Source organism: Pongo pygmaeus, chromosome 10 (genome assembly GCF_028885625.2).
Source record: "Pongo pygmaeus isolate AG05252 chromosome 10, NHGRI_mPonPyg2-v2.0_pri, whole genome shotgun sequence".
Taxonomy (NCBI): Eukaryota; Metazoa; Chordata; class Mammalia; order Primates; family Hominidae; genus Pongo; species Pongo pygmaeus.
In genome coordinates, this window is record NC_072383.2 from 83,399,824 (window position 1) to 83,425,414 (window position 25,591).

A 25,591-nucleotide genomic window follows, 5' to 3' on the forward strand; every position below is an offset into this window, starting at 1 on the left:
TTAAATTCACCAGTTACCTTAATATTGGCAACATAGTGAAAAAGGGGCCAGTCTAAGATTTAGAAAAAGGTTCCTAATTTGCCACTAAATAGCTCTTGCATCCTGGATGTCACTTAACTTAACTTTTCTTAATCTCATTTGAAAATATATCTATATTAGTTTGTTCTCATGCTGCTATGAAGAAATACCTAAGATTGGGTAATTTATAAAGGAAAGAGGTTTAATTGACTGACAGTTCTACAGGGCTGGGGAGGCCTCAGGAAACTTGCAATCATGGCAGAAGGAGAAGCAAACACATCCCTCTTCACATGGTGGCAGTGAGGAGAAGTGGTGAGCAAAAGGGGGAAAAGCCCCTTATAAAACCATCAGATCTGGTGAGAACTCACTATCACAAGAACAGCATGGAGGTAACCACCCCCGTAATTTAATTACCTCCCATCAGGTTTCTACTACCATACTTGGGGATTATAGGAACTACAATTCAAGATGAGATTTGTGTGGGGACACACCCAAACCATATCAATCTGTGTATCTTCTCTTTATTTTTAAAAAAATGCATTTTTATTTGTAAGTTCATCTGAGTATAGCTATGGTAAATATCTAAAGTTGATTTTTCTACCCTCAGGCTAGTAGTTAAACACTATGATTAGGAGCTCTAGTAAATATCTGTGCCTAAGAAATTGATGCCTAAGATTTATTCTTAATATTTTGAGGTAGCTGCCACAGGAGAAAAGAGCATGAGATGCTATTTCTTGAGCAACAAAAATATTATCTAGGGATTTTATATATTTGATTGTTTCTGCACAACATCCATGAAAAAAAAATACAATTACCCTCATTTTTTTGGAGACTGAAACTAAAATTTTGAGCTTATGTAAGACTCGTGAGAATTTGAACTTAGGTCTGACTCCAAAGCCCATGGTATTTCCACTTCATCAAGAAGCCATATTTTTCCATGAGATTCCTCTTAATGTCATATTTCTTAATATGGAAATGAATGACATTTTAAAATGTTCTTAATATACTAGCTATAATAAATAATGCAGAATTTCTTTTTTTCTTGTGGAAGACTTTTAGAAAATAAGGAATAATTTTGAAATACAGTTTTTCATATTTGTTCCCAGAGGACTTTATACATTTCTACTAAATTTATTCAAATATTAATTTATGAGAATGACAAAGCACAATAAACATTCCAGTCATAGGATATTATGTATGAATTGGTCAAAAACCACAGTATTCTATAACTCCATAGTTTTCCTATGTAAGTACATTCTGAAGAATAGCTTTTTCACACATTTGGAGAATAAATATGTTTGTGACCATTTACAGCATATTTCTTGTCAATGCTCATGGAAAAACTAATATAATTTTTAGTTACATGTGTTTCCATGCTGCAAAAGGATTATAAAACACGATGTTTTTGATGTAAAGATAGTAGAATTTGTTGGACTTATTTTTCCATTTTTTTTTTCTCTTTTTAAACTAAAATGTAAATGTCTTGGTTTAGCTTCTTTAATTGTTTTTTAAATTAAGAAAATAGTTTTATCAAGAGAAAATTTTTACAAATTGAACACTCAAGATCACAGATAGTAAATAAGTTGGTTAGATTAACTACATCTATAGTGTTACTATAGTCGGAATTCTAATAGAAGAAAGAAGCAAATCATTGGTTTCGTATACAAAATATACTTAGTGTTGGGAGACAGATCTCCATGGGACTCTCGTGTTTCTGAACATTCTGGAAGTGTGGCATGTACTGTCCTTTAGTTTCAGACTATGTTTAAAAAAACGTTTGTGTACTGAACAAACTTAGAAGATAAAGATAGTGTGCCCACTGAAGCTGAGGACAAATTCGCTTGCTGCTCAGCACTATAAGGATAATGTTTTCCTCTAGTGCAAAGGATAGGTTGGTTTACAAGCAATTATAAAATATTTGAACTCCCTAAGCTTGGGATTTCTCAGCTATAACACAAACCAACCATGTGCTTCACTTTACCTTTGTAGAAATTGAAGGGCAAAGGAGACCAACACAAATATGCTGATGCTCATATTTCTTGTTGTGCTGTGAGTAAAACTTTTTCTTTCTGAATTAGGAGTCTTGCTTCTTTTTCAGCATTCATAAGACTATGCCATGCTCACATCAACCTGAAAATCGGATAAAATCTCAAACCCTCAGAAGTCATGATATAGAAAAACTTTAATTTCACATCTTATATACCCAAGGATGAATACATGGAATTATAGAATGAATCATTCTTGCTTTATGAGTTGTTTTTAAGCATATGTGTATTTTTCCCATCTTTTTGACTTATTTACTTTGTGAAATGCTCTTTGTAACCATAAGTGTATAATTATGGCTTCTTACCCATATCGTAGTTTTAAGGAACACCAATCTACAATATTTTAGGACTGTAATAATGTGTCAAATTTACCTAGCAGTGGCTGTGATTTTGTGATAGGTGTTATGTAAATTAGCACAAACAAGCCTTACCCCTAAAAACATGCCATTTTCTATAGCAGAGAGAGAGAAAGTATTGGAATCACACAAACTTTGGCTCAAAAATCAAAATTGCCATTTCCAAAGTTTGCATCCACCAGAAATAACAAAGTGACAGTTATTTTTTGTATTTACTGTATTCAAATGATTTCACATCTTGCCTCACATATTAACATGTATTATTCCTATTTCACAATTGACAAAATTAATATTTTAAATGGTAATAGTCACTTTCTGCCTTTTAGTACAGTTTCCTCTCCACCATACCCCAAGTTATATTAAACTTGGATCATTCATAAATGATGGGCAATATTTTAATAATATATTTCTTTCCTTATAGAGAATCACACTGGAAACCAACTCTGTTTATCATTTCTTCTACTAAATTAAGAATCATTCAGTTGTATGTGGTCCTTTGACTTCAGAAAAGATGCTCTAAGTGATCAGATAAAAGGAAACAAAAGGTTAAAAAAAATGGGGGCCAAGCATGGTGGCTCACGCCTGTAATCCCAGCACTTTGGGAAGCTGAGGTGGGCAGGTTGCTTGAGTCCAGGAGTTTGAGACTAGGCAGGGCAACATGGCAAAAACCCATCTCTACTAAAAATACAACAACAACAACAACAACAACAACAAAAAGTAGCCAGGTGTGGTGGCATGCAACTGTAGTCCAAGCTGCTTGGGAGGCTGAGGTGGGAGAATCACCTGAGCCCAGGAGATGGAGGCTGCAGATGGTGCTGAGATCACACCACTGCACTCCAACCTGGGCAACCAAGGTAAGACCCTGTCTCAAAAAACAAACAAAAAACACCACAAGAAAAGAAAAGAAAAGAAAAATAACAGAGAAACTAAATAGTGCAGAATTACTCTAGGCAAAGAAAGGCACTATGGGTTTTATGATATACAAGAGAAATTTGGGACAGGACAAAAAATGTGAATTGAAAAGTGTATTAGTCCATTCTCACATTGCCATAAAGAGTTACCTGAGACTGGGTAATTTATAAAGAAAATAGGTTTATTTGACTCACAGTTCCACAGTGTGTACTGGTAGCATGGCTGGGGAGGCCTCAGGAAACTTTCAGTCATGGTGCAAGATGAAGGGGAAGCAGGCAAGTCTTACATGGCCAGAGAAGTAGGAAGAGAGAGAGGGTGGAGGTGCCACAAACTTTTAAACAACCAGATCTTGAGAACTCACTCACTATTTTGAGAACAGCAAGGGGGAAATCTGCCCCCATGATTGAATCACCTCCCCCCAGGCCCCTCCTCCAACATTGGGGATTACAATTCCATATGAGATTTGGGCAGGGATACAAAATCCAAACCATATCAGAAAGCTAAAAAATAATACCGAACTTGTATTTTGAGGAAAGAAAGAAAACTAGATTAATACTCCTGCTGAAACAAACATAAACAGAGAATATAACTTTAAAAACAATAGTAAGATGTGAATTTATTGTAATGTGATTTCAATCTGATAACACCTCCATATACCTGGAAGAACTTGAAATATATCATTTCTAGCAGGGTACAGTGGCTCACAGCTATAATTCCAGCAATTTGGGAGACTGAGGCAGTCAGATTGCTTGAGCCCAGGAGTTCAAAAGCAGCATGAGGAACATAGCGAGACCACACCTCTACAAAATAATTTAAAAATTAGCTGGGTGTGTTGGTGAGCACCTGTGTCCCAGCTACTCAGGGGGCTGAGGTGGGAGGATCACTTGAGCCCAGGAGGTTGAGGCTACAGTGAGCCGTGTTTGAGCTACTTCCTCCAGCCTGGGCAACAGAGCAAGACTCAGTCTCAAAAAAAAAAAAAAAAATTCTGTAAAAATACATTTTCATTTATAAGAACATAAGGCGTCATGTGTAAGAACGAGAAGAAACAATAGACATCAGAAAAAAATATACAAATAACTTCAATATTAGAATTATTGAGCACAGATTATAAGATATGTATGTCTACTTTGTTTAATGAATAAAAGCTAAGAATATGAATAGAAATATCTGCAGGGGAAAGCAGATTTGAGGAAAAAAACTGAATGTAAATGAAAACAAAATAATTGAAATTAAAATCTCATTATATGGGTTTAACTGCAGATCAGTCAGAGCTGAAGAAATAATAAATTTGGAAATATGTGAGTACTCATTGAGAATCTAGTGCAGAGAAGCAAAGAGATGAAAATTTAAGAGATAAAAATATATAAAGAAAGTTAGAAATTGCTTATTATTTATTTTATTTATTTACTTTTTTTTTTTTTTTTTTTTGAGACAGGGTCTCCCTCTGTCACCGAGGCTGGAGTGCAGTGGCACAATCATAGACTATAGACAAACACCACCCTGCTTGTTTTGTTTTCTAATTTTTTGTATAGGTGGAGTTTCGCCATGTTGCCCAGGCTGCTCTCAAACTCCTAGGCTCAAGCAATCTTCCCACCTTGGCCTCCCAAAGTGCTGGGATTACAGGCGTGAGTCACCATGCCTGGCCTAGAGATGGTTTAAATTATTTCTAATTAGAGATCTAGGAAGAGAGGCAAGGTCGTATGAAGAAAAAGTAATCCCCAATAAGATAATGACTGGAAAATGTTCTTAACTGAATGAAAGACATCAGTTCATAGATTCAACAAATTGAGTGAATCATAAGGAGGATAACTTTTAAAAGCAATCAATAGCTAATTTGCCAATTACAATTTTTTTTCTTTCCTCTCTTGGCAATTAAAATTTCAGTAGAGTGATTGAAAAACAAAAGCCAACTCCACAGCTCAACTCATCAGAGTGAAACTGTATAGAGCAGAAAGCAGATCTTAAAGTAATGAGAAAAAAAGGGGACAAATTAACTTCAAAGAATTTTGTAGTTAGGCTGAGAGCTGATGTCTTAAAATCAATGGAAGAGAGTAAAAGGTCATCAATGATCTGAAGGTTGAATGAATGAAAGCTTATTTCCAAACTTGAATTTTATACTATGACAATATCTTTATATAATAAAGACAAAATATAAATGTTTTAAAATAAACAAAAACTGAATTTGCTACTAGCAGACCCTTATTAAATACGTTTTTTTAAATGGGCAGTCTTTTTGGCCAAAAAAGTTGCAGATGGAAGATCCAAGATGCAAGAATATAGAAAAATTAACTAAGAGGAGAATATGTTGGTGAAATCAAGCATAAATTAAAAATATTAATAACAGTAATAATATGAAATGTAATGTTACATGTAAGGAACTCAGAAATATCAATATATAACTGAAAAATGAAGCTAAATTGAGTCGAAATGTTCTATGATTCTTGTATTCTCTAGGAGGAGAGAAAAATGGTTACTTTTAGATTATGTTAAATTCCATGTATGTATGGAATATATATATGTTCCATAAATATATAGAATATATTTATAATACATATCAAATGTATATTTTATATATATATATATAGAGAGAGAGAGAGAGGGTTCTAGGGTAAAAACTCAATGAGTAAGTTAAAACAATATTACTGCCACACTACTAGAAAGAAACCAGTAGAAAGAAAAGAAGTACTCTATCGAATATGGAGTCAAGAAAGTAAAGAAAAAGAAGACAGTACAGATGGCATATAGAAGGCACAAAATGAGACTGTGTACTTAAACTCAAAATATAAGTACTTAAATTACATATAAATGATTAAATAGCCCAGGTAGCAAATAGTAATTGTTTCTAGATTTAGAAAAAAAAATCCAAGAAATAAACTTAAACTATAAAGGTGCAGTAGGTTCAAAAGCAAAAAGATAGAAAAAACATGCCGCAAAAACTCTTAACAACAACAACAAAAAAAGCTGGTGTTCTTATATTTATATAAGCAAAAAATACACATTGGGGGAAAAATTTACCAAACATAAAGAGCAGAATTTCAAAATGTTAAAAAGTTCCATTTACTAGAGATATGATACTTTTAATAAACTAGTATAACACAACCTCAAAAATAAGGCAAAAATTAAAGAATACTAAGAAGTAGCAAATTCCACAACTATATTGGATGATTTTAAGGACATTTCTGTCACATCTATATAGCATGTACTCAAACAATCAGTAAGGGACAGGCTTTGATAAACTGGTTTAATAAAATTTTCCTAAAATGCTTATGCAGAACATTCAACAATTGGAAAATGTACATTATCCTTAGGCCCACATAGGACTTTTACCAAACTTGAACTTATACTGGCCTTAAATCAGGTATCAAAAAATGTCTTCAGGATTAAAATCTTATGCAGGGTGTTTTCTGAATACAACGCTAGTAAACTATAAATCAATAATACCAATGTAACTAGAAAATCATTTTATTGGAAGTTAAAGAACACTTAAAAACTTATGAGTAGAAGAAATCATAATGATTTTAAAAAGTAACAATAACAAAAACACCACATATTGTAGACAACAATAATTAATGAAATAGAAAAAAATGTAATAAAATATATAAATAAGGCCAAAATTGTTTGAAAAGACTAGTAAATGTGATGCAGCCCTGGCAAGTTTGATCATGAAAATAAGAGAGAAAACACAAATAACCAGTATCATGAATAGAAAAGGGGTAGATTGACAGATGATGCCAACTGTAAAGCTTTAATAAAATAATATTGTGAACAACTTTATGTCAATACATTTGAAAATTTAGAGGAAATTTAAAAACCTAGAAAAATATAAGTTGCCAAACTGGCCCTGTTCTTAAACTAACTCTATGAATAAACACTCAGAAGGAAAAGAAATGCAACCAGTAATAATATTTTTTAATCAAATATTGAAGATACATCTAACAAGAGATGCATAAGACCTTATGAAGAAAATCATAAAACTTTACTGAAAATGCTAAAGAAAAGCTTTAAGTTTATTTATAAATTGGAAGACTAAATATTAAAGAACTAAGTCTTTCCAAATTAACTTATGACTACAATCTCAATTAAATCCCACAAGGTGTTTGTTTATGAAAGCTGACAAGCAGAATCTAAAATTTCTATGGAAATTCAAAATCCACAAATAGCCAATTACACTCAACAAAGATAAAGTGGAAGAATTCACCATATCAAACACCACAACTTATTATAAAATTGCATCAAATAAGACAGTGAATATCATGTGATATGGTATGATATGGTGGTAGTTGTGTGGTGGATAGACAGGGTAGGGAAAGGTAAGGATATAGAAAACGGCAGCGGGAGAGCCAAGACAGAGGCCCATACATATGTTTAGTTGATATTGTTATAGAGGTTGCATTCCAAATCAGTGAGGAATAGGTAGGGTTTTCTAGATCTTATTTTAAAGTTAGTTATCCATATTAAAATAAGTTATTCTGCCTACTTAAAAAAGACCAGTGTGTAAGAAGAAAAAACTTACAGAAGATAATATGGAAGAATATATTCATAAACTTAGATATGCAATTATTTCTTTAAAAATATGCAAAAAGTACTAGTCATATTAATAAATATATACACATTATAATTAAGAACCCACATACATCGAAAGATGTCATAATGGTAGTGAAACAGCAGCCACATGGAGAAGGTATTTGCTACACATAACCAACACAGCACTCATATCCAGTATAAATAATTCTGAAGAAGCATTAAAATAGAGACAGTTCAAGAGAAAAATAAACAGGAAGTTTTAACGTACGTCTCATAAAAGAAATCCAAATAACTCATGAACATATAAACAAGTGATAATCTCATCTGCAACCAGAGAAAGGCTAATTAAAACACACAAACAAATAAACAACAAAAACAGCCTAACAGAACTTAGTATTATAGAGGACAAGAACCAATGAAACTCATATTTTGCTAATTGGAATATATTATAATTTGGTGTAACCATTTGACAAACAACTTTGACACTCCAGTAGAGTTGAAGATATGCATACCCTATCATCCTTCAAGCAAGCAACACTCATAGATATTTGCACCATAGGAAGCCTTGCACAAGGATAGTCAGGGCAGTGTTGTTCTTTTCAAGTTCAGGGGTACATGTGCCGGTTTGTTACATAGCTAGACTTGTGTCATGGGGGTTTGTTGTACAGATTATTTTATCATCCAGGTATTAAGCCTAGTACCCATTAATTATTTTTCCGGATCTTCTCCCTCTACCCACCCTCCAACCTCCAATAGGCCCCAATGTGTGTTGTTCCTCTCTGTGTGTCCATGTGTTCTCATTTAGCCCCTACTTATAAGTGAGAACAAGCATTATCGAGTTTTCTGTTTCTATGTTAGTTTGCTAAGGATAATGGCCTCAAGTTCCATCCATGTTCCTGCTGAAATGACAGAAGTAGGATGCAAGTGTTGTTCTTAATAGTCCCAAACTGGAAACAACCGATGTGGCCAACAACAATGCAATGGATAAGCTCTAATACATTCATATAGTGAAATATAGTACAGCAATAAAAAAAGAACCATATCTATACACAACAACACAGATACATTTTACAAACACTATTGAACAAATGAAAACAAAATAATACCTACAGAATTGTTCTATCTATGTATAGTTCAAAAGCAAACAAAGCTACAATATAGTGCTTAAACATGTATGTGCTAAACATTATAAAGGAAATCAAGAAAGTCAAGGTTATAAGCTTAACTATAGTAGTTGCCCTTAAGAGAAGCAAGACCTTTTCTTTTTTGTAATTTTACTTTAAGTTCTGAGGTACATGTGCAGAACGTGCAGGTTTGTTACATAAATATACACATGCCGTGGTGGTTTGCTGCATCCATCAACTTGTCATCTACATTAGGTATTTCTCCTAATGCTATCCCTCTCCTAGCCTCCCACCCCCTGACAGGCCCCAGTGTGTGATGTCCCCATCGCTGTGTCCATGTGTTCTGGTTCAACTCCCACTTATGAGTGAGAACATGCAGTATTTGGTTTTCTGTTCCTGTGTTTGTTGAGAATGATGGCTTCCAGCTTCATCTATGTCCCTGCAAAGGACATGAACTCCTTTTTTATGGCTGCATGGTATTCCATGGTGAATTAGGAGAGATTTTGAGCAGGACATCTGGTATGCAGGCAGCGTTCTATATTTTGAAATGATCAGAGGAATATTTTTATGAAATTTCATTTATATAATTAATTTACATGTAATTTAATATATAATGTATATAATTCTTTATATTTCATAGTATATTTATAAATCTTGAAATTGAATATACACATACTATATGTAAAATTTTGTGTATGTGTTATATTTCAAAACAAAATAATTGAAAATAGCTTTCAAAAATTAATATTTACATGAGTAATAGTTTAAAGCTAAAAAGTAATTTTACAGTGTGGACCAATAATTCCTACCTGTATTGACTCATTTCTCCACTAGAATATGAGTAGACAAGGACTGCTTTTACCTATTTTCAAATTAAATGTGAAATTCCTGTAAAAAGGACCTCATTCATTCACAAATGAAATTCTGCTACATAAAATAAAAGTCAGTCTTTCTAAAAATAGTACAATAAAAGATAAAACTTTGGCATTAATAAAGTATTCAACTGGAAAACTCTTAAATATTCAGCCAGCTATAGGGATAATTGCTTAATATTGTTGCTCATGGAAAACAACAACTTTAGAACCAGGTTTATTACTTTCTAATATGTTGGCATGCAAATTGTGAAAGTTATTTTTAATTATTGCTTTGCATAATGCAAACAATATTTTAATATATGTTCAGTATTTCATTTGAAGTTATCTCTGTATCAAAAACTTATCTATATAATTCAGTTTGACAAATACAAAAATTATCATAGGCAGAAGTATATAATAAAATGATATAAATGCACATAATGGGAATTTCATTATGAACATATAGACATATGTGCTGTGAGCATTTCTGTTATATAGCTATGTAATAATATAAAGTAGGTTTTACTGAGTTGTTCAAGCTTCTATCACTAATATATCAACTAATGCACTTATTGGTTTCTTTTGAAATAAAAGTAGTAAAGGAAATAAAACCACCTACTTGTCCCTCAATTAATAAATATACATAAATCAGTAGAATTAGAAATACATTTTTATCAAAGAGTGAAAACCTTTAGATAGAGCAGGGACCTGAAGTATATATATATATATATATATATATATATATATATATATGTACTGTGTGTATATATATATGTACTGTGTGTATATATATATAAAATATGTATGTCTCTCTATATATATATGTAATGTGTTCATACACACATATATAAGTGTGTGGCAGTAATATTTATGTGGCCACTATCACCATGTTATTCTGAAAGCCAACCTACTGACATCATGAGATGCTCCATTATGCTATTGAGCGGGCCCTAGTTTGGATGACTTACTATATTAACACTCCCTGAGGGAGTCTAGGTTGGATAGAGGAATATTTTTCAAGGATAATTAAATTGAGAGGGTGAAACAGGAGAGAATCATGTCAATGGAGCCTCCTTCATGGTTATTACTAATTGATAAAAATAATTTGTAATAACTTAAAATCAATTAAGACCATCTACTCATCTTATCGTGTGGAAATTGATTTTTCTTTTTAACGACACACTAAAATCCTTATATATTATGAAATAAAATACATTTAAAAATATGGGTTACATATTTAGAATTCTGGTAAGGAGTACTTCCTGGACTTACCCCCCAGACAATTTTTCTGGCTAGTTTTGTGTTAATCGTCAATCTTTCCCTCCTGTCAGTGACCTCCTAGAACCCCGAAGTTGACCTGAATTTAGAGTAAGTCCTGGCCTTTGGCAATTGAGGTAGCATTAAGGCTATGCATGATGGAATTCATTTTACTTTTTTAAATAAAAAATAGTAATATGGCTAGTAAATCCTTACTATATGTTACGTACTCTGTGTGTTCATTCTATGTTATTATTTACCTTTTAAAAGGAGAAAACTGAGACAGAGAGAAGATAAATAATCTACCCAACATTACACAGCTAGTAAGTGAAAAAGCCAAATTACTATGTACAATTTCATTGCTAAGCAAATACAAAGATGGATAAGGTACAGACCCTAGTTTTACAGACTGGATTAATTTATTCTCTAATGAATTTCCTATAAGTCAGATTCCAGGACCTCTTCTAATGGAAAATAAAGTAGTGTGACAGCCTCATGGGAAACAATCATAAATTCCATGACTACTGGGTAGTTCTAAAAGCAATATCCTATTAATATTTACATTAATATTTCTCAGAAATGGATAAAATACCACGACAGGGACAGAATTAGTATTACTGATTTTTTCCTTTTACATCAGGCTTCAATACAACTTGACATAACACTGTTACTAGTCCTGTTATTTAAAACTTTGGTATTTTGTTTCTCTTAAATTTTTGTATTACTTTTGATTTTTAAATATTACAGTAAAATATTATTTATCTTAATCACTGAGGTTTTTTTGCACTTTCTTAAATGTTATACCTAAGGCAAGTACCTCACTTGTCCCACTCACCTTAATCTAGTCCCAGCCCTAGTTATAGCAAACATGGAGACACATTACATGTTAATGTATATATGACTTAAGCAACTTAGGATTTTCCTGAGTTATGTGATTCTCTGGAAAGAAACCAAAGAATCACCCTTTATATAGTATTTGGTACTGCACTGTAAAGATATTAGTGAGGAAATACAGCCTAGCTGAACAATATACATGGCAAAACATATTTCCTTTAATGTAGAGTTGTGTATAAGTTGGATACAGATTATTTATTACAATTGGTTAATAAGCACAACTATAGTCGATTTGTTAAAGGATGTTTCTGCTATTGTAGAGGGATTCAGTTAAATCTAGTAATTCCGTAATATCAAAAAATGTGTCTTGCAAAATCTGAATATTTTCAACGATATAATTTAGTAACTAATTTTATTTTTCTTTGCCTTCATAAAGGTTATTCATATGCTTTATGTACTATCCCATACCCCAAACAGACCAATTTTGAGAATGAATTCAAATGTCAGAAACTAGCACAACTTTTCATTTTAGTTTCTTTTTTCCCTCTCTGCCATAAAATATAGTGAAATATGTAAAGGAGTGATTGGTGCTGATGTTAGCCTTTGACCTTACATATAGGTTTGGCACTATTCCCAAAATTTCTGTTTTTTAAACTTTTGCACCAACAATTCTCTTTATTCATGAAGTCATTTTTTCTGAGTGATGAATTACATATATACTTAAATATATTTTTAAAGAATAGGGATGTTGCTTGTCACACACAAATGGCTCTTATAGAGTTACTGGTTTCATGCCAATGCTGTCAACTTTCCAACAACAGATTGGATTGGTTAAGGAAGAAACCATAAACAGCCTATCAACAAGTATTTATACAAATGTTAATGAAATTAAAATTCTGTTAGTGTAACATTTATGCCAAATTCCATTTTTAGTTGTGCTTTATTTGTGAGGTATAATGCAATAACTTATTTTAATAAACACATACAGACCACTTTTGCTGTAGTGTAAATCAAAATTTTAGTATTGCCGACATAAGATACATAGAATCAGCCATTTATCAAAGTTACCAAAAATATTTCCATTGCATGAAGAAGTGTTTTTCTGACACAACTATGTCCTCCAAAAACTTTTGGTAAAGAAATGAACTCATCTCTATTAATGAAACCAAGAGTATTTTATTATATTACTGAGAAAAGCCATTAAGGGAAAAGAAAATAGTCATGGGAAAGTTGCCATATGTATTAAAAATATAAATAGTTAGCTTATTTTTCTGTGCCTTAAATGATAATTGAATCTTAATCTCCCTCACTTTAGGATATTATGTTATATTGAATATTTAGAAAACTGATTTATTTGAAGCATATGGGTTTAATGAACACTTTTGTTGTGCTTTTCATGAAAAAAAGAATAATATTTCCATTAATTTAAGAAGTACTTCATTTCTTTTGGTGAACTTCTTAAAACTATTATCTGCTTTCCTCTATGATTGAGTATATTTCAAACATTTTATAAAGTAATTTTATATGAATGAGTAGTGTTTCTTTTTTATTGGTTTTGTGTTTTATTTTTATTTTTATTTATTTATTTTTATTTAATTTTATTTTTTGAGACAAAGTTTCACTCTGTCGCCCAGGTTGGAGGGCAGTGGTGTGATCCTGGCTCATTGCAAACCCCTCCCCCTGGGTTCAAGCAATTCTCCTGCCTCAGCCTCCCTATAGTAGTTGGGATTACAGGCATGCAATACCACACCCGGCTAATTTTTGTATTTTTAGTAGAGATGGGGTTTCACCATGTTGGCCAGGCTGGTCTCAAACTCCTGACCTCAGGTGATCCGCCCCCCTCAGGCTCCCAAAGTGCTGGAATTACAGATGTGAGCCACCACGCCTGGCCTGGTTTTGTGTTTAATTCTGTACCATTAGTTGCTAATTTTTATCCCAATCTAATCTTGACCTTCAAAGCTGAAGTTTGTGTTATAATAATTACATTAATCATGTTTAGACATGTGTTATCCTTCACAATGCACAGGTTTGTCCACATGCTAAAAACCTTCAAATTCTAGTTCTACTTTTCTCAGGGTACTGAGACAACATTAATCAACTGTGATAATTATTTAATTTCACAAATATTTTTGAGCACCATCCTACTATGTACTACTTAAGGAGATTATATTGTATTAGATTGGTGGAAAAGTAATTGTAATTTTTGCCCTTGATAATAGTAGGAAAGCAGACACATAGATAAGAAAATAAAATATAATGTAATGAATGCTATCATGGGGTATCTATACAGTTCTTTGGAATGAGCATACCTAACCTAATTTAAATAAGGAACACAGTGTTGGATGATCAGGGAGCATACCCCAAAGAATGGAAGTTCTAAACTGAGACCTAAAGACCTGAAGCAGGAATACCCTTGGCAAAGTGGATAGTCCCAAGCATAGAAGATAGTATGGGCAAAGGTCTGTGGGCAAAAGAGAACATTTGGGGTAACTACACTATGTCTGGGGAATTGAGAGAGGAACCTAACAGAAGTGTCTGAAGATATAAAGTAAGACCTGTACATTATGGAAAAAAAAAAAACTCAATATTATCTAAAGGCAGTGGAGAACCAGGAATTTAACCTATGAGATGACACAATTAGATTTGTACTTTAGCAAGATCATTTGCAGTATGGAGATATGTCTGTGGGAGGGAGAATAAAAGCAGAGGCCAGTTAGAAGGCTGTTGCAGTAATTCAGAAGAAACAATTAGCCTGAATTAAAAATAGTGGCAGTGGGAATGGAGGAGATTTGATAGATTTAACATAATGGTAAAATATGCAGTTGGAAGGTGAGAAAGAATCAGTGCCACATTCTGTTTTCTCAGTTGTAAATTAATGATAGTGATAGCATTATAGAAAATTTAGGAAAAGATTAAATAATAAACATGAGTTCAATTTTTTGACATGCTTGAAGTATCTGTTGGATATATAAGTGAGGGGTCTTTGAATACATGTCTCAGAAGGAAATAAAAATGGCAATTGAAGAATTTGAATGGATATCATTATACAGAGAGAGTATAGCCTAAAAATAAAATGGGGCCAAGATAGAACTCCAGAGAAGAATCCTGAGATTGAAAAAGATGGCAAGGGAAGAGGGGCCCTTGGAAGAGACTGGGGTTTAGCCAAAGGATTGAGAATAAAAACATGGAGAAGGTCATTTGGGTTGGTGGAAATCATCATTCACAGTAAACTATCACAAGAACAAAAAACCAAACACCGCATATTCTCACTCATAGGTGGGAATTGAACAATGAGAACACATGGACACAGGAAGGGGAACATCACACTCTGGGGACTGTTGTGGGGTGGGGGGAGGGGGGAGGGATAGCATTGGGAGATATACCTAATGCTAGATGACGAGTTAGTGGGTGCAGCGCACCAGCATGGCACATGTATACATATGTAACTAACCTGCACATTGCGCACATGTACCCTAAAACCTAAAGTATAATAATAATAAATAAATTTAAAAAATAAAAATAAAAAAATAAAAAATAAAAAAAAGGAGGAAATTATAAAAAAAAAAAAAAAAAACCATGGAGAAGGTAATGAATCCAGGGAAAACAAGCCTTTCAAGAAGGAGGGAGTGGATAACAGTGAATAATACTATAGAGAAGTCAGTAAGATATGAACTTCAAAAAGTACCCCAAATTTAGCATTATGATGCTTTTGATGTGCACAGTTCCAGTGAAAGGGTGTTGGGAGAAAGCCATAATGCAGATGGCAACTAAGTCAACAGAGACTAATCTTTGTCTTCAAGAAGCTCATCTGATTAGGGAAGGAGAGAGAGAAGAGTCACTGGAGGGGAATGTAAAAAATCAGTTGTAAGAGATGCTGAAAATATAGAAGAAAAGGGAAACTGATGGTAAGGGATTCTAGATTATATGGAAGGATTGGGATCTGGCGCACAGTTTAAGGCGTTGGGTTTAAGAGGAAGAGAACCTCCTCTGTTGTGACAGGTAAGAAAAGTATCCTTACACATACATATATCACCACATATAGGACTGCTCACTCACGTTCAGAATGGGGCCTGAAGTAAAACGGTTGCAATGGTGAAAGAAAGAAGGAACCAGATTAGTAGGTTACCCAGGAGGTGGACTAGATCTTATTTCTGATTAGACATTTGTACTTAAAGAATAAGTAGCCAATATTGACTACAGACTGAGTAATCTGAGTTACTTCGGAATCCAGGAGGAAAAAACATACTTAAGTAGGATGATGATGGTAAAGACAAGTTGTGATTTTGAAGTTCAGGTGGAAATACGAGATACAAGAACAGGATTAAGATAGAGGTTGGTGATACCTAGTCCTCTCAGCTGTTAGCTCATGAGATAAGAAACTATGCCAATCAGGTTGACTGTTATCAGAAGCTAGCACAGTGCCAGATATAGGGTGGGTACTGACTCCTAGGTACTTGTAAAATTGGGAGCACCAACATCTAAAGGAATCTAAAAAGGATCCTGAAGGGAGGGAATACTTGATGTCTGGTGTCCCAAAGGCCTGCAGAAAAAAAAGAGTTGTAAGACAAAGGAAGTGGTCTGGAATCCAGCAGTGAGGTCAGTGAAATTAAGGAATGAATATAATTGTTAGATAAGCCAGTTTCAGACCATCTTACAGTATCTCGTAGTGATATTATTTGTGAAAAACAAAATATTGGAAGAGTGTCCAATTTGTCCCTGAAATCCTCTTATATCTCTTGCAGTTTATAGAATTGGGAAATACCTATAAATTATGAAAGGAAAGTAGCCTATAGTTTAGAAGATTTGGGGCAAATATATAAATCTGTATGCCTACAGAAAATGAAAATGCCCCTTTTGAAAATAGAGTAGAAACTAAAATCAACAAATGGTCAGAAGAAAATATTTGCACCAGTGATAACAGAAAAAGAATTATAAATAGTCAAAAACAAAAAAGGAAACTAGAATCCAGTAGATAATTGAAGAAAACAAAAAAGATATTTTACAATGTACAAACTAAAATTATTAAATAGGCTGGGCGCGGTGGCTCACGCCTGTAATCCCAGCACTTTGGGAGGCCAAGGCAGGCGGATCACGAGGTCAGGAGATCGAGACCATCCTGGCTAACATGGTGAAACCCCGCCTCTACTAAAAATACAAAAAATTAGCCGGGTGTGGTGGCAGGTGCCTGTAGTCCCAGCAACTAGGGAGGCTGAGGCAGGAGAATGGCATGAACCTGGGAGGCGGAGCTTGCAGTGAGCTTGAGTGAGATTGCGCCACTGCACTCCAGCCCGGGTGACAGAGCAAGACTCCGTCTCAAAAATAAAATAAAATAAAATAATTAAATAATTATAATGTTCCATTTTGCTAGAAAAGATGTATAAATTAAGACCATAATTAGACAGTAGTCTTGTTACCAAATTATCAGCAGTTTAAAAATATTTGCTTTCTTACTGTTGACCAGGGACTCAGTAAAATAAGCAATCTCATAAGGTATGTAATTGGGGAGACCTTTTAAAACCATTTGACAATATAGATTATATCAAATTCTTTAAAATATTTATACTGTTAGATATTTTATTCTTATTCCATCTTTTAAAATGGATTAATTATTTATGCAGAAAACAAACGTGAAAAAAAGCTCATCATCACTGGTCATTAAAGAAATGCAAATCAAAACCACAATGAGATGCCATCTCATGCCAGTTAGAATGGCAATCATTAAAAAATCAGGAACCAACATCCTGGAGAGGATGTGGAGAAATAGGAATACTTTTACACTGTTGGTGGGAGTGTAAATTAGTTCAACCATTGTGGAAGACAGTATGGCAATCTAGAACTAGAAATACCATTTGACCCAGCAATCTCATTAGTGGGTATATACCCAAAGGATTATACATCATTCTACTATAAAGACACATCCACACATATGTTTATTGCAGCACTATTCACAATAGCAAAGACTGAAATCAACCCAAATGCCCATCAATGATAGACTGGATTAAGAAAATGTGGCACATATACACCATGGAATACTATGCAGCCATCAAAAAGGATGAGTTCATGTCCTTTGCAGGGACATGGATGAAGCTGGAAACCATCATTCTCAGCAAACTAACACAGGAACAGAAAACCAAATACCACATGTTCTCACTCATAATTGGGAGCTGAACAATGAGAACATATGGACACAGGGAGGGGAACAACACGCAGTTGGGCATGTTGAGGGGTGGGGGGCTAGGGGAGGATTAGCATTAGGAGAAATACCTAATGTAGATGATGAGTTGATGGGTGCAGTAAACTACCATGGCACGTGTATAGTTATGTAACAAAACTGCATATTCTGCACATGTATCTCAGAACTTAAGGTAAAATTTAAAAAGAGATAATTAAAAACCTGTTATATAATAAGTTGGTAGATCATAGTATAAAACCATGAAAATTATGTCTGAGTTTTCTATTACATATAATACATTTATTATAATACTCACTGAAAAGTAGGATATGAAGAATACATATAATTACAGTCAGCCTCTCATATCCATGGGTTCTGCATCTGTAGGTTCAACCAACTGCAGATAAAAAAAAAATTTTTAAATGCACTTATACTGAACATGTACAGATTTTTTCTTTCATTATTTCCTTAAAAAAATTAGTATAACAGTTTATATTCTATTGGGCATTATGAGTAATCTGTAAATGATTTAATGTATCTAGGAGGATGTTCACAGATTATAAGCAAATGCCATTTCCTATCAGGGACTTGAGCATCCACCAATTTTTGTATTCAAAGAAGGTCCTGGAACCAATCCCTTATGGGTACTGAGGAACAACTATGTGTGTAAACTGAAGTCAAAACAAAACAAAAAAAATGTGAAAACAGCTACAAGTAAATGTCTTTAAATATTAACCAGCGGTTGTCTTGATAATGGTGTTTGCAGATTGTCTTTTCTTTGACTTTTTACTTTCTAAATTTTCTATAATGAGTATGTATTATTTTTATAATAAAAGTTCAAAAAATGTTTAATAAAATTACTCAAGATTGTGTTTTGAAGTAGAAAGCACATATAAACAGTAGTAACTGGAGGATAGCAAGAATCAAAGGAAGGCATTTTTCTTAGGTTGATAATGTAGGGAACTGATGATGCAAGACCCATAGAAGTAGCAAGGAATTGTGGACAAAGAGATTAGTGTTCTGCAGGCAGAAGGTTGCTTCTTCTAATATTGAAAGGAAGGAATTACTGGGCAGCCTAACCTGAAACTGATAAGTATCCGTTAATTAATCCAGGTCACCCTTATTCTTCCTACACAAGTTGCTAAAAGAAGGACTTCTGCAAGCTTCCAAGAATAAATGTTACTTTCTCTTCCTCAGTAACAGGAGTAATTCTGAAATGATTTTGCTGAGACAGAACTACTTCCTCTAACATTTGAATTGCAGTATTTTCAAGTACATCCAGCCAATTTCACCACTATGCTTGTTCTGTTGCTTACACTGAGCTCATGCCAATCTACCAATTTATGCCTTGGGGTTAAATTGGTTAATAAGAATTAGATCCTTATGATGAAATCTCTCCTTTTTACTCAGGAATTGTTTAGAACTTTGGCTGAGTTTTGATGTAAAATTACTTAGAGTTTCTGAAGTGTTATTGTAGAATTGAGGAAAGCTTTCCAAAATGAGTACTTTAAAAAGTGACCGTTGCAAGTATATGCCACTATTTTTAAGAACGGGAAGACTGAGATTATTTCTGTTTTAACTAAAAGTTTACTTATTACAAAAGGATTCTCTCCATATCAGGAGTAGGTGAGTTTCAAATCTTGGGCTCAGTTGATCATCAGGGTCACTGAGTCATCACTGTTTTCTGTCACTGTGCTGTGCAACATCTGGCCTGGTCACTAAGGAAACCAGATCAGTAGCTGGGGTTTTGCTAGAAGAGACCCAGTGCAGTGTGTAGCAATGCCAAATCTTCCCTTTGTTTGAGAATGTTTTATAACTTTTGTATAATTATTTTTTTCTACTTCCTTTTTTTTTTTTTTACTTTAAGTTCTAGGGTACATGTGCACAACGTGCAGGTTTGTTACATATGTATACATGTGCCATGTTGGTGTGCTGTACCCATTAACCCGTCATTTACATTAGGTATATCTCCTAATGCCATCCCTCCCTCCTCCCCCCAACCCCCAGCAGGCCCCGGTGTGTGATGTGCCCCACCGTGTCCATGTGTTCTCATTGTTCAATTCCCACCTATGAGTGAGAACATGCGGTGTTTGATTTTCTGTCCTTGCGATAGTTTGCTCAGAATGATGGTTTTCAGCTTCATCCATGTCCCTACAAAGGACATGAACTCATCCTTTTTGATGGCTGCATAGTATTCCATGGTGTATATGTGCCACATTTTCTTAATCCAGTCTATCATTGATGGACATTTGGGTTGGTTCCAAGTCTTTGCTATTGTGAATAGTGCTGCAATAAACATACGTTTGCATGTGTCTTTATAGCAGCATGATTTATAATCCTTTGGGTATATGCCCAGTAATGGGATGGCTGGGTCAAATGATATTTCTAGTTCTAGATCCCTGAGGAATCGCCACACTGTCTTCCACAATGTTGAACTAGTTTACAGTCCCACCAACAGTGTAAAAGTGTTCCTATTTCTCCACATCCTCTCCAGCACCTGTTGTTGCCTGACTTTTTAATGATCACCATTCTAACTGGTGTGAGATGGTATCTCATTGTGGTTTTGGTTTGCATTTCTCTGATGGCCAGTGATGATGAGCATTTTTTCATGTGTCTGTTGGCTGCATAAATGTCTTCTTCTGAGAAGTGTCTGTTCATATCCTTTGCCCACTTTTTGATGGGGTTGTTTGATGTTTTCTCGTAAATTTGCTTAAGTTCTCATGGATAGGAAGAATCAATATTGTGAAAATGGCCATACTGCCCAAGGTAATTTATGGATTCAATGCCACCCCCATCAAGCTACCAATGGCTTTCTTCACAGAATTGGAAAAACCTACTTTAAAGTTCATATGGAACCAAAAAAGAGCCCGCATTGCCAAGACAATCCTAAGCCAAAAGAACAAAGCTGGAGGCATCGTGCTACCTGACTTCAAACTATACTACAAGGCTACAGTAACCAAAACAGCATGGTACTGGTACCAAAACAGAGATATAGACCAATGGAACAGAATAGAGCCCTTGGAAATAATAATAAAACAGAGATATAGACCAATGGAACAGAATAGAGCCCTTGGAAATAATACCACACATCTACAACCATCTGATCTTTGACAAACCTGACAAAAACAAGAAATGGGGAAAAGATTCCCTATTTAATAAGTGGTGCTGGGAAAACTGGCTAGCAATAAGTAGAAAGCTGAAAATGGATCCCTTCCTTACACCTTATACAAAAATCAATTCAAGATGTATTAAAAACTTAAATGTTAGACCTAAAACCATAAAAACCTTAGAAGAAAACCTAGGCAATACCATTCAGGACATAGGCATCGGCAAGGACTTCATGACTAAAACACCAAAAGCAATGGCAACAAAAGCCAAAATTGACAAATGGGATCTAATTAAACTAAACAGCTTCTGTACAGCAAAAGAAACTATCATCAGAGTGAACAGGCAACCTACAGAATGGGAGAAAATTTTTACAATCTTCCCATCTGATAAGGGGCTAATATCCAGAATCTACAAAGAACTTTTGTATAATTATAAGGCTGTTTATGAAAATGGATTCTGCTCATGGATTCAATGGCCAATCCCCTCATGTGAAGTAAGTGTTCCTCTAATTGTAGCAACTATGGAAGAATTGGCCTAAGTTCGGGTTTCAAGGGCTGAAGTCATTTTAGAAACATAAGGTCGCATAAGAAGCAATAGGAACTTTACTAAGTAACAGTTTTAGATACCCAAAGCATCCAGATTTTAAGCTTTCCAGAGACCTGGCTTCAACATCTGTTTAAATTGAAAACTAGAGTCATTTCACTAATTACAACAATAACTTTTAAGGAAGAAAGACATGTTAGATATATCATCCTCAACATATTCTGAATGACACATGCTAAGCTTGTGTGTATGTGTATCTGCACGTACATGCACAGAATATTCAAAATAGGTTTTGCACCATGCTTTATTCATTTTCCAAACAACTTGCAAATATGTAGACTTCTTATGTACAAACATCTGTAACAAAAGAATATTTCAAAGTAATAAATTGACATTTTAAATTTTCAGGTTTTTAAACTACAGGATTGTTCTGAGTTGATTACTGTGATTTAGGTTTTAAGTGGTGTCTCCCTCTGGTGTACTATCAATCAAGTTTATGAAGCCAACAAGCCCTAAACCAAAAATGAAGCAGTCTAAAAGATCAAGTCCATGGAGGAAGGCTTTAAAACAACTAGTCTTCAGTGTAACTCTGATATGCGTGAAATACTATAGTAGCTTACACAAAGCGAGCTCAGTTTTATGTAAATGAAAATTCAGGTTCAAAAACACTCAATATAATTTATAAATTCTCCATATGGATAAGAATGGTATAAAAACAATTAGACTTTAATCCTGAAAAGACAGATAGGGAACAGATGTTTTTATATTTAAAAAATTCTACAGTCTACCAAAAAATAACTCGCTGATTTTTCTAATTAAAAACTCAAAAACAAACCCTATAAATGGTGATTGATTTTAAGTATTTTTTTCAAAATAAATGGGTTTGAAACTTAAGCAGGAAAAATAGTTAACCTGTGACTGACATTACTTTTCTTACTGACATTAGTTTTCTTACAGATTTAGCTCTCATAAGTTAGTCATTTTTTTTCTTTCTTGTGACAAAATGTTTAGCACAGATGGAACTGGTTGGCCAAAGTTTGATCTCTTTAAATAATAAATACACGTTCTATATTTCTTCCACAGGTATAGAAGAAGACCCTATCCACAAAGATACCACTGCAAATGAAACATTAGAAAGGAATAGAGAATATACATACCAATGGCTTCACACACAGGTTGGGGTTCATGAAACGACTAGTTCCAGAAATATGAAATGGTGAGGTCATTTCCTCTAAATTAGATTTTTGTATTGTAAACACATCTTGAAAATTGAAACCTAGGTTAATTATGATAAAACAAACATGACTTTATAGCCAAAGGCCAATACGCTACGTTGCCAGGTAATACAAAGGCCTTTCATATAGAATAGATTTAATTACTCCTTCTATTTTTCACCCTGAAATGTTTGGGAACAACTCTATTCTGTAATACTTGAAACCAACAGATGAGCCACAAAAATAATTCTACTCTATAAAGTAAAAAATGTGGTATTCATTAAATTTTTTTAGATATCATGTATATTATAGGTTGTGTTTTATTTTGCTTTATTTTTGTTATTTATAATTTTGACAGTTAAAATTATAATTCAACCCTGTGGCTGTTACTTTACCAGTCATGTAATTCATTTCACTGATGCCCCAAAGCTTCAGTTTCCTCTTTAATAAAGAGAGAATAATTCTGACTCATGGCGTACAGGTGAGTTACAAGGTTGAAGATATCAAATGTTTATATTCTCTAGCAACAAGGTACCTTAAATCTAAAAGTTGCTTAATTAATTTTTGTTATATTAATGTATGTACCATTTTGCTAGGGCTGCCATAACAAAATACCAGATTGGGTAATTTAAACAAGGGAAAATTAGTTTATCTCACTCAGCTCCAGAGGCTACAAGTTCAAGATCAAGGTGTTAGCAGGTTTAGTATCTTTGGAGACCTTCTCCTTTGTTTGCAGATGGCTACTTTCTTGCTGTATCCTCACATTGTCATCCCTTGGGCTGTGTTGTCTTTGTTCTAATCTTCTCTTCCTATAAGGACACCAGTGATATTGGATTAAGGCACACCTATATGATCTTATCTACCTTATTACCTCTTTCCAGTCTCTAAGTACAGCCATATTCTGAGGTACTAGGGGTTAGAACTTCAATATATGAATTTTAGGGGACAGAATCCAGCCCCTAACAATGTGGTATAAAGCATGTATGCATCCTGAACCAAAGACTTAAGGAAATAAAAGTCCAGAGATTATATTTTTACATAGGTTTTCAAGATTTTTGTTTTAGCTACATATATCCACAAAGGAGTAAAAGTGTTATTATGGGCATTTATTAAAAATGTAAGCTTGGCCGGGCGCGGTGGCTCACGCCTGTAATCCCAGCACTTTGGGAGGCCGAGGCAGGCGGATCACGAGGTCAGTAGATCGAAACCATCCTGGCTAACACGGTGAAACCCCGTCTCTACTAAAAATACAAAAAATTAGCTGGGCGCGGTAGCAGGCGCCTGTAGTCCCAGCTACTCGGGAGTCTGAGGCAGGAGAATGGCACGAACCCGGGAGGCGGAGCTGGCAGTGAGCCGAGATAGCGCCACTGCACTCCAGCCTGGGCGACAGAGCCAGACTCCGCCTCAAAAAAAAAAAAAAAAACACTAAGCCAATATTGAATAGAAAGACAATTTTAGAAATATTTCCAGTCATTGTGGGTAGTAACTGTTTCACATGAGTATCAAACACACAAACAAAAAGCTATAATTATTATAGTTAAAACTTAGTTTAACAGCAAGTCAAAATAGGTTTAAAACAAATCTCATTTAATATATATAAACCTAACTTTAATATATGATCAATTATATCCATTTAATTCATTTAAAAATGTGAAAAATCATATGGAAATGAAAATAAAACTTTTTGATCTGAATTATGTCAGATTGTAATGTGAACAGAAAAGTAGGAATAAAGGCATCAATATTTGAGAATTTTTATCTTACTAAGTATTCAAATTAATGGAAGCACAATTTATTTTATGTTGTTATTAATCGATTTAATTAATAGGGTAGTATTTTATTCTGTTTTGTGTTACTATAACAGAATAGCTCAGACTGGGTAATTAATAAAAAAAAAAAAGAGGTTTAGTTAGCTCATGGTTCTGCAGGCTGAGTTGTTCAAGGAACATGGCACCAGAATCTGCTTGGTGTCTGATGCCAGGTCACCACATGGTGGAAGGTCAATGGGGAAATAGACACATATGAAGGGGCAAAGCCCAAGGGGTATACTGGCTTTTCAACAACCCATTCTCGTGGGAACTAATCCAGTCTTGCCAGAACTAATCCAGGCTAACAAGAACAAGAACTCACTCACTGCAAGAATAGCACCAAGGCATTCATGAAAGGTAACCACCCTCATGACCCAAACACCTGTCCACTAGTTTCCAGCACCCAACGTTGCTACATTGGGGATCAAATTTCAACATGGGTTTTGGTGAAACTACATCCAAACCATAAGAGAAAGCATCCTTAGAACTATAAACAAACGTATAATAATAGAATCCATAACTTACTATTTCTGTTAGCCAGATATAAGAGGTCTTGTTCAGAAAATTAAAAACATTAGAACAGATGTAAAGAAAAATATAAGAAAAATGTTTCATGATGAAATTTTGATATATTTAAATATTCAACAATAACCCTTACTCATAAATAAGTTATATATAAAATTTTAAACAATAAGCAATTGTTAATAAACTTTCTCCTTTGAAAATAGAATATATTAAATAGGTAGTCATATTTTAAGAAAAAAATTATTTTCAAAGACAAGAGTTCTTGAAAAGCCAAATATCATTGTTCTAGTTTTAAAC

At 34.1% G+C, this 25,591-nt stretch overlaps 1 protein-coding gene across 1 annotated transcript in view; it reads left to right on the forward strand.

The window, feature by feature from the left end:
- LRRIQ1 (leucine rich repeats and IQ motif containing 1) overlaps window positions 1-25,591 on the forward strand; it is a 234,048-nt gene that overhangs the window by 177,098 nt on the left and 31,359 nt on the right. Inside the window, exon 25 of the mRNA XM_063646532.1 lies at window positions 22,831-22,963. Within this exon, the coding sequence (XP_063502602.1) occupies window positions 22,831-22,963 (133 nt within the window). The remainder of the gene's footprint in view (window positions 1-22,830; window positions 22,964-25,591) is intronic.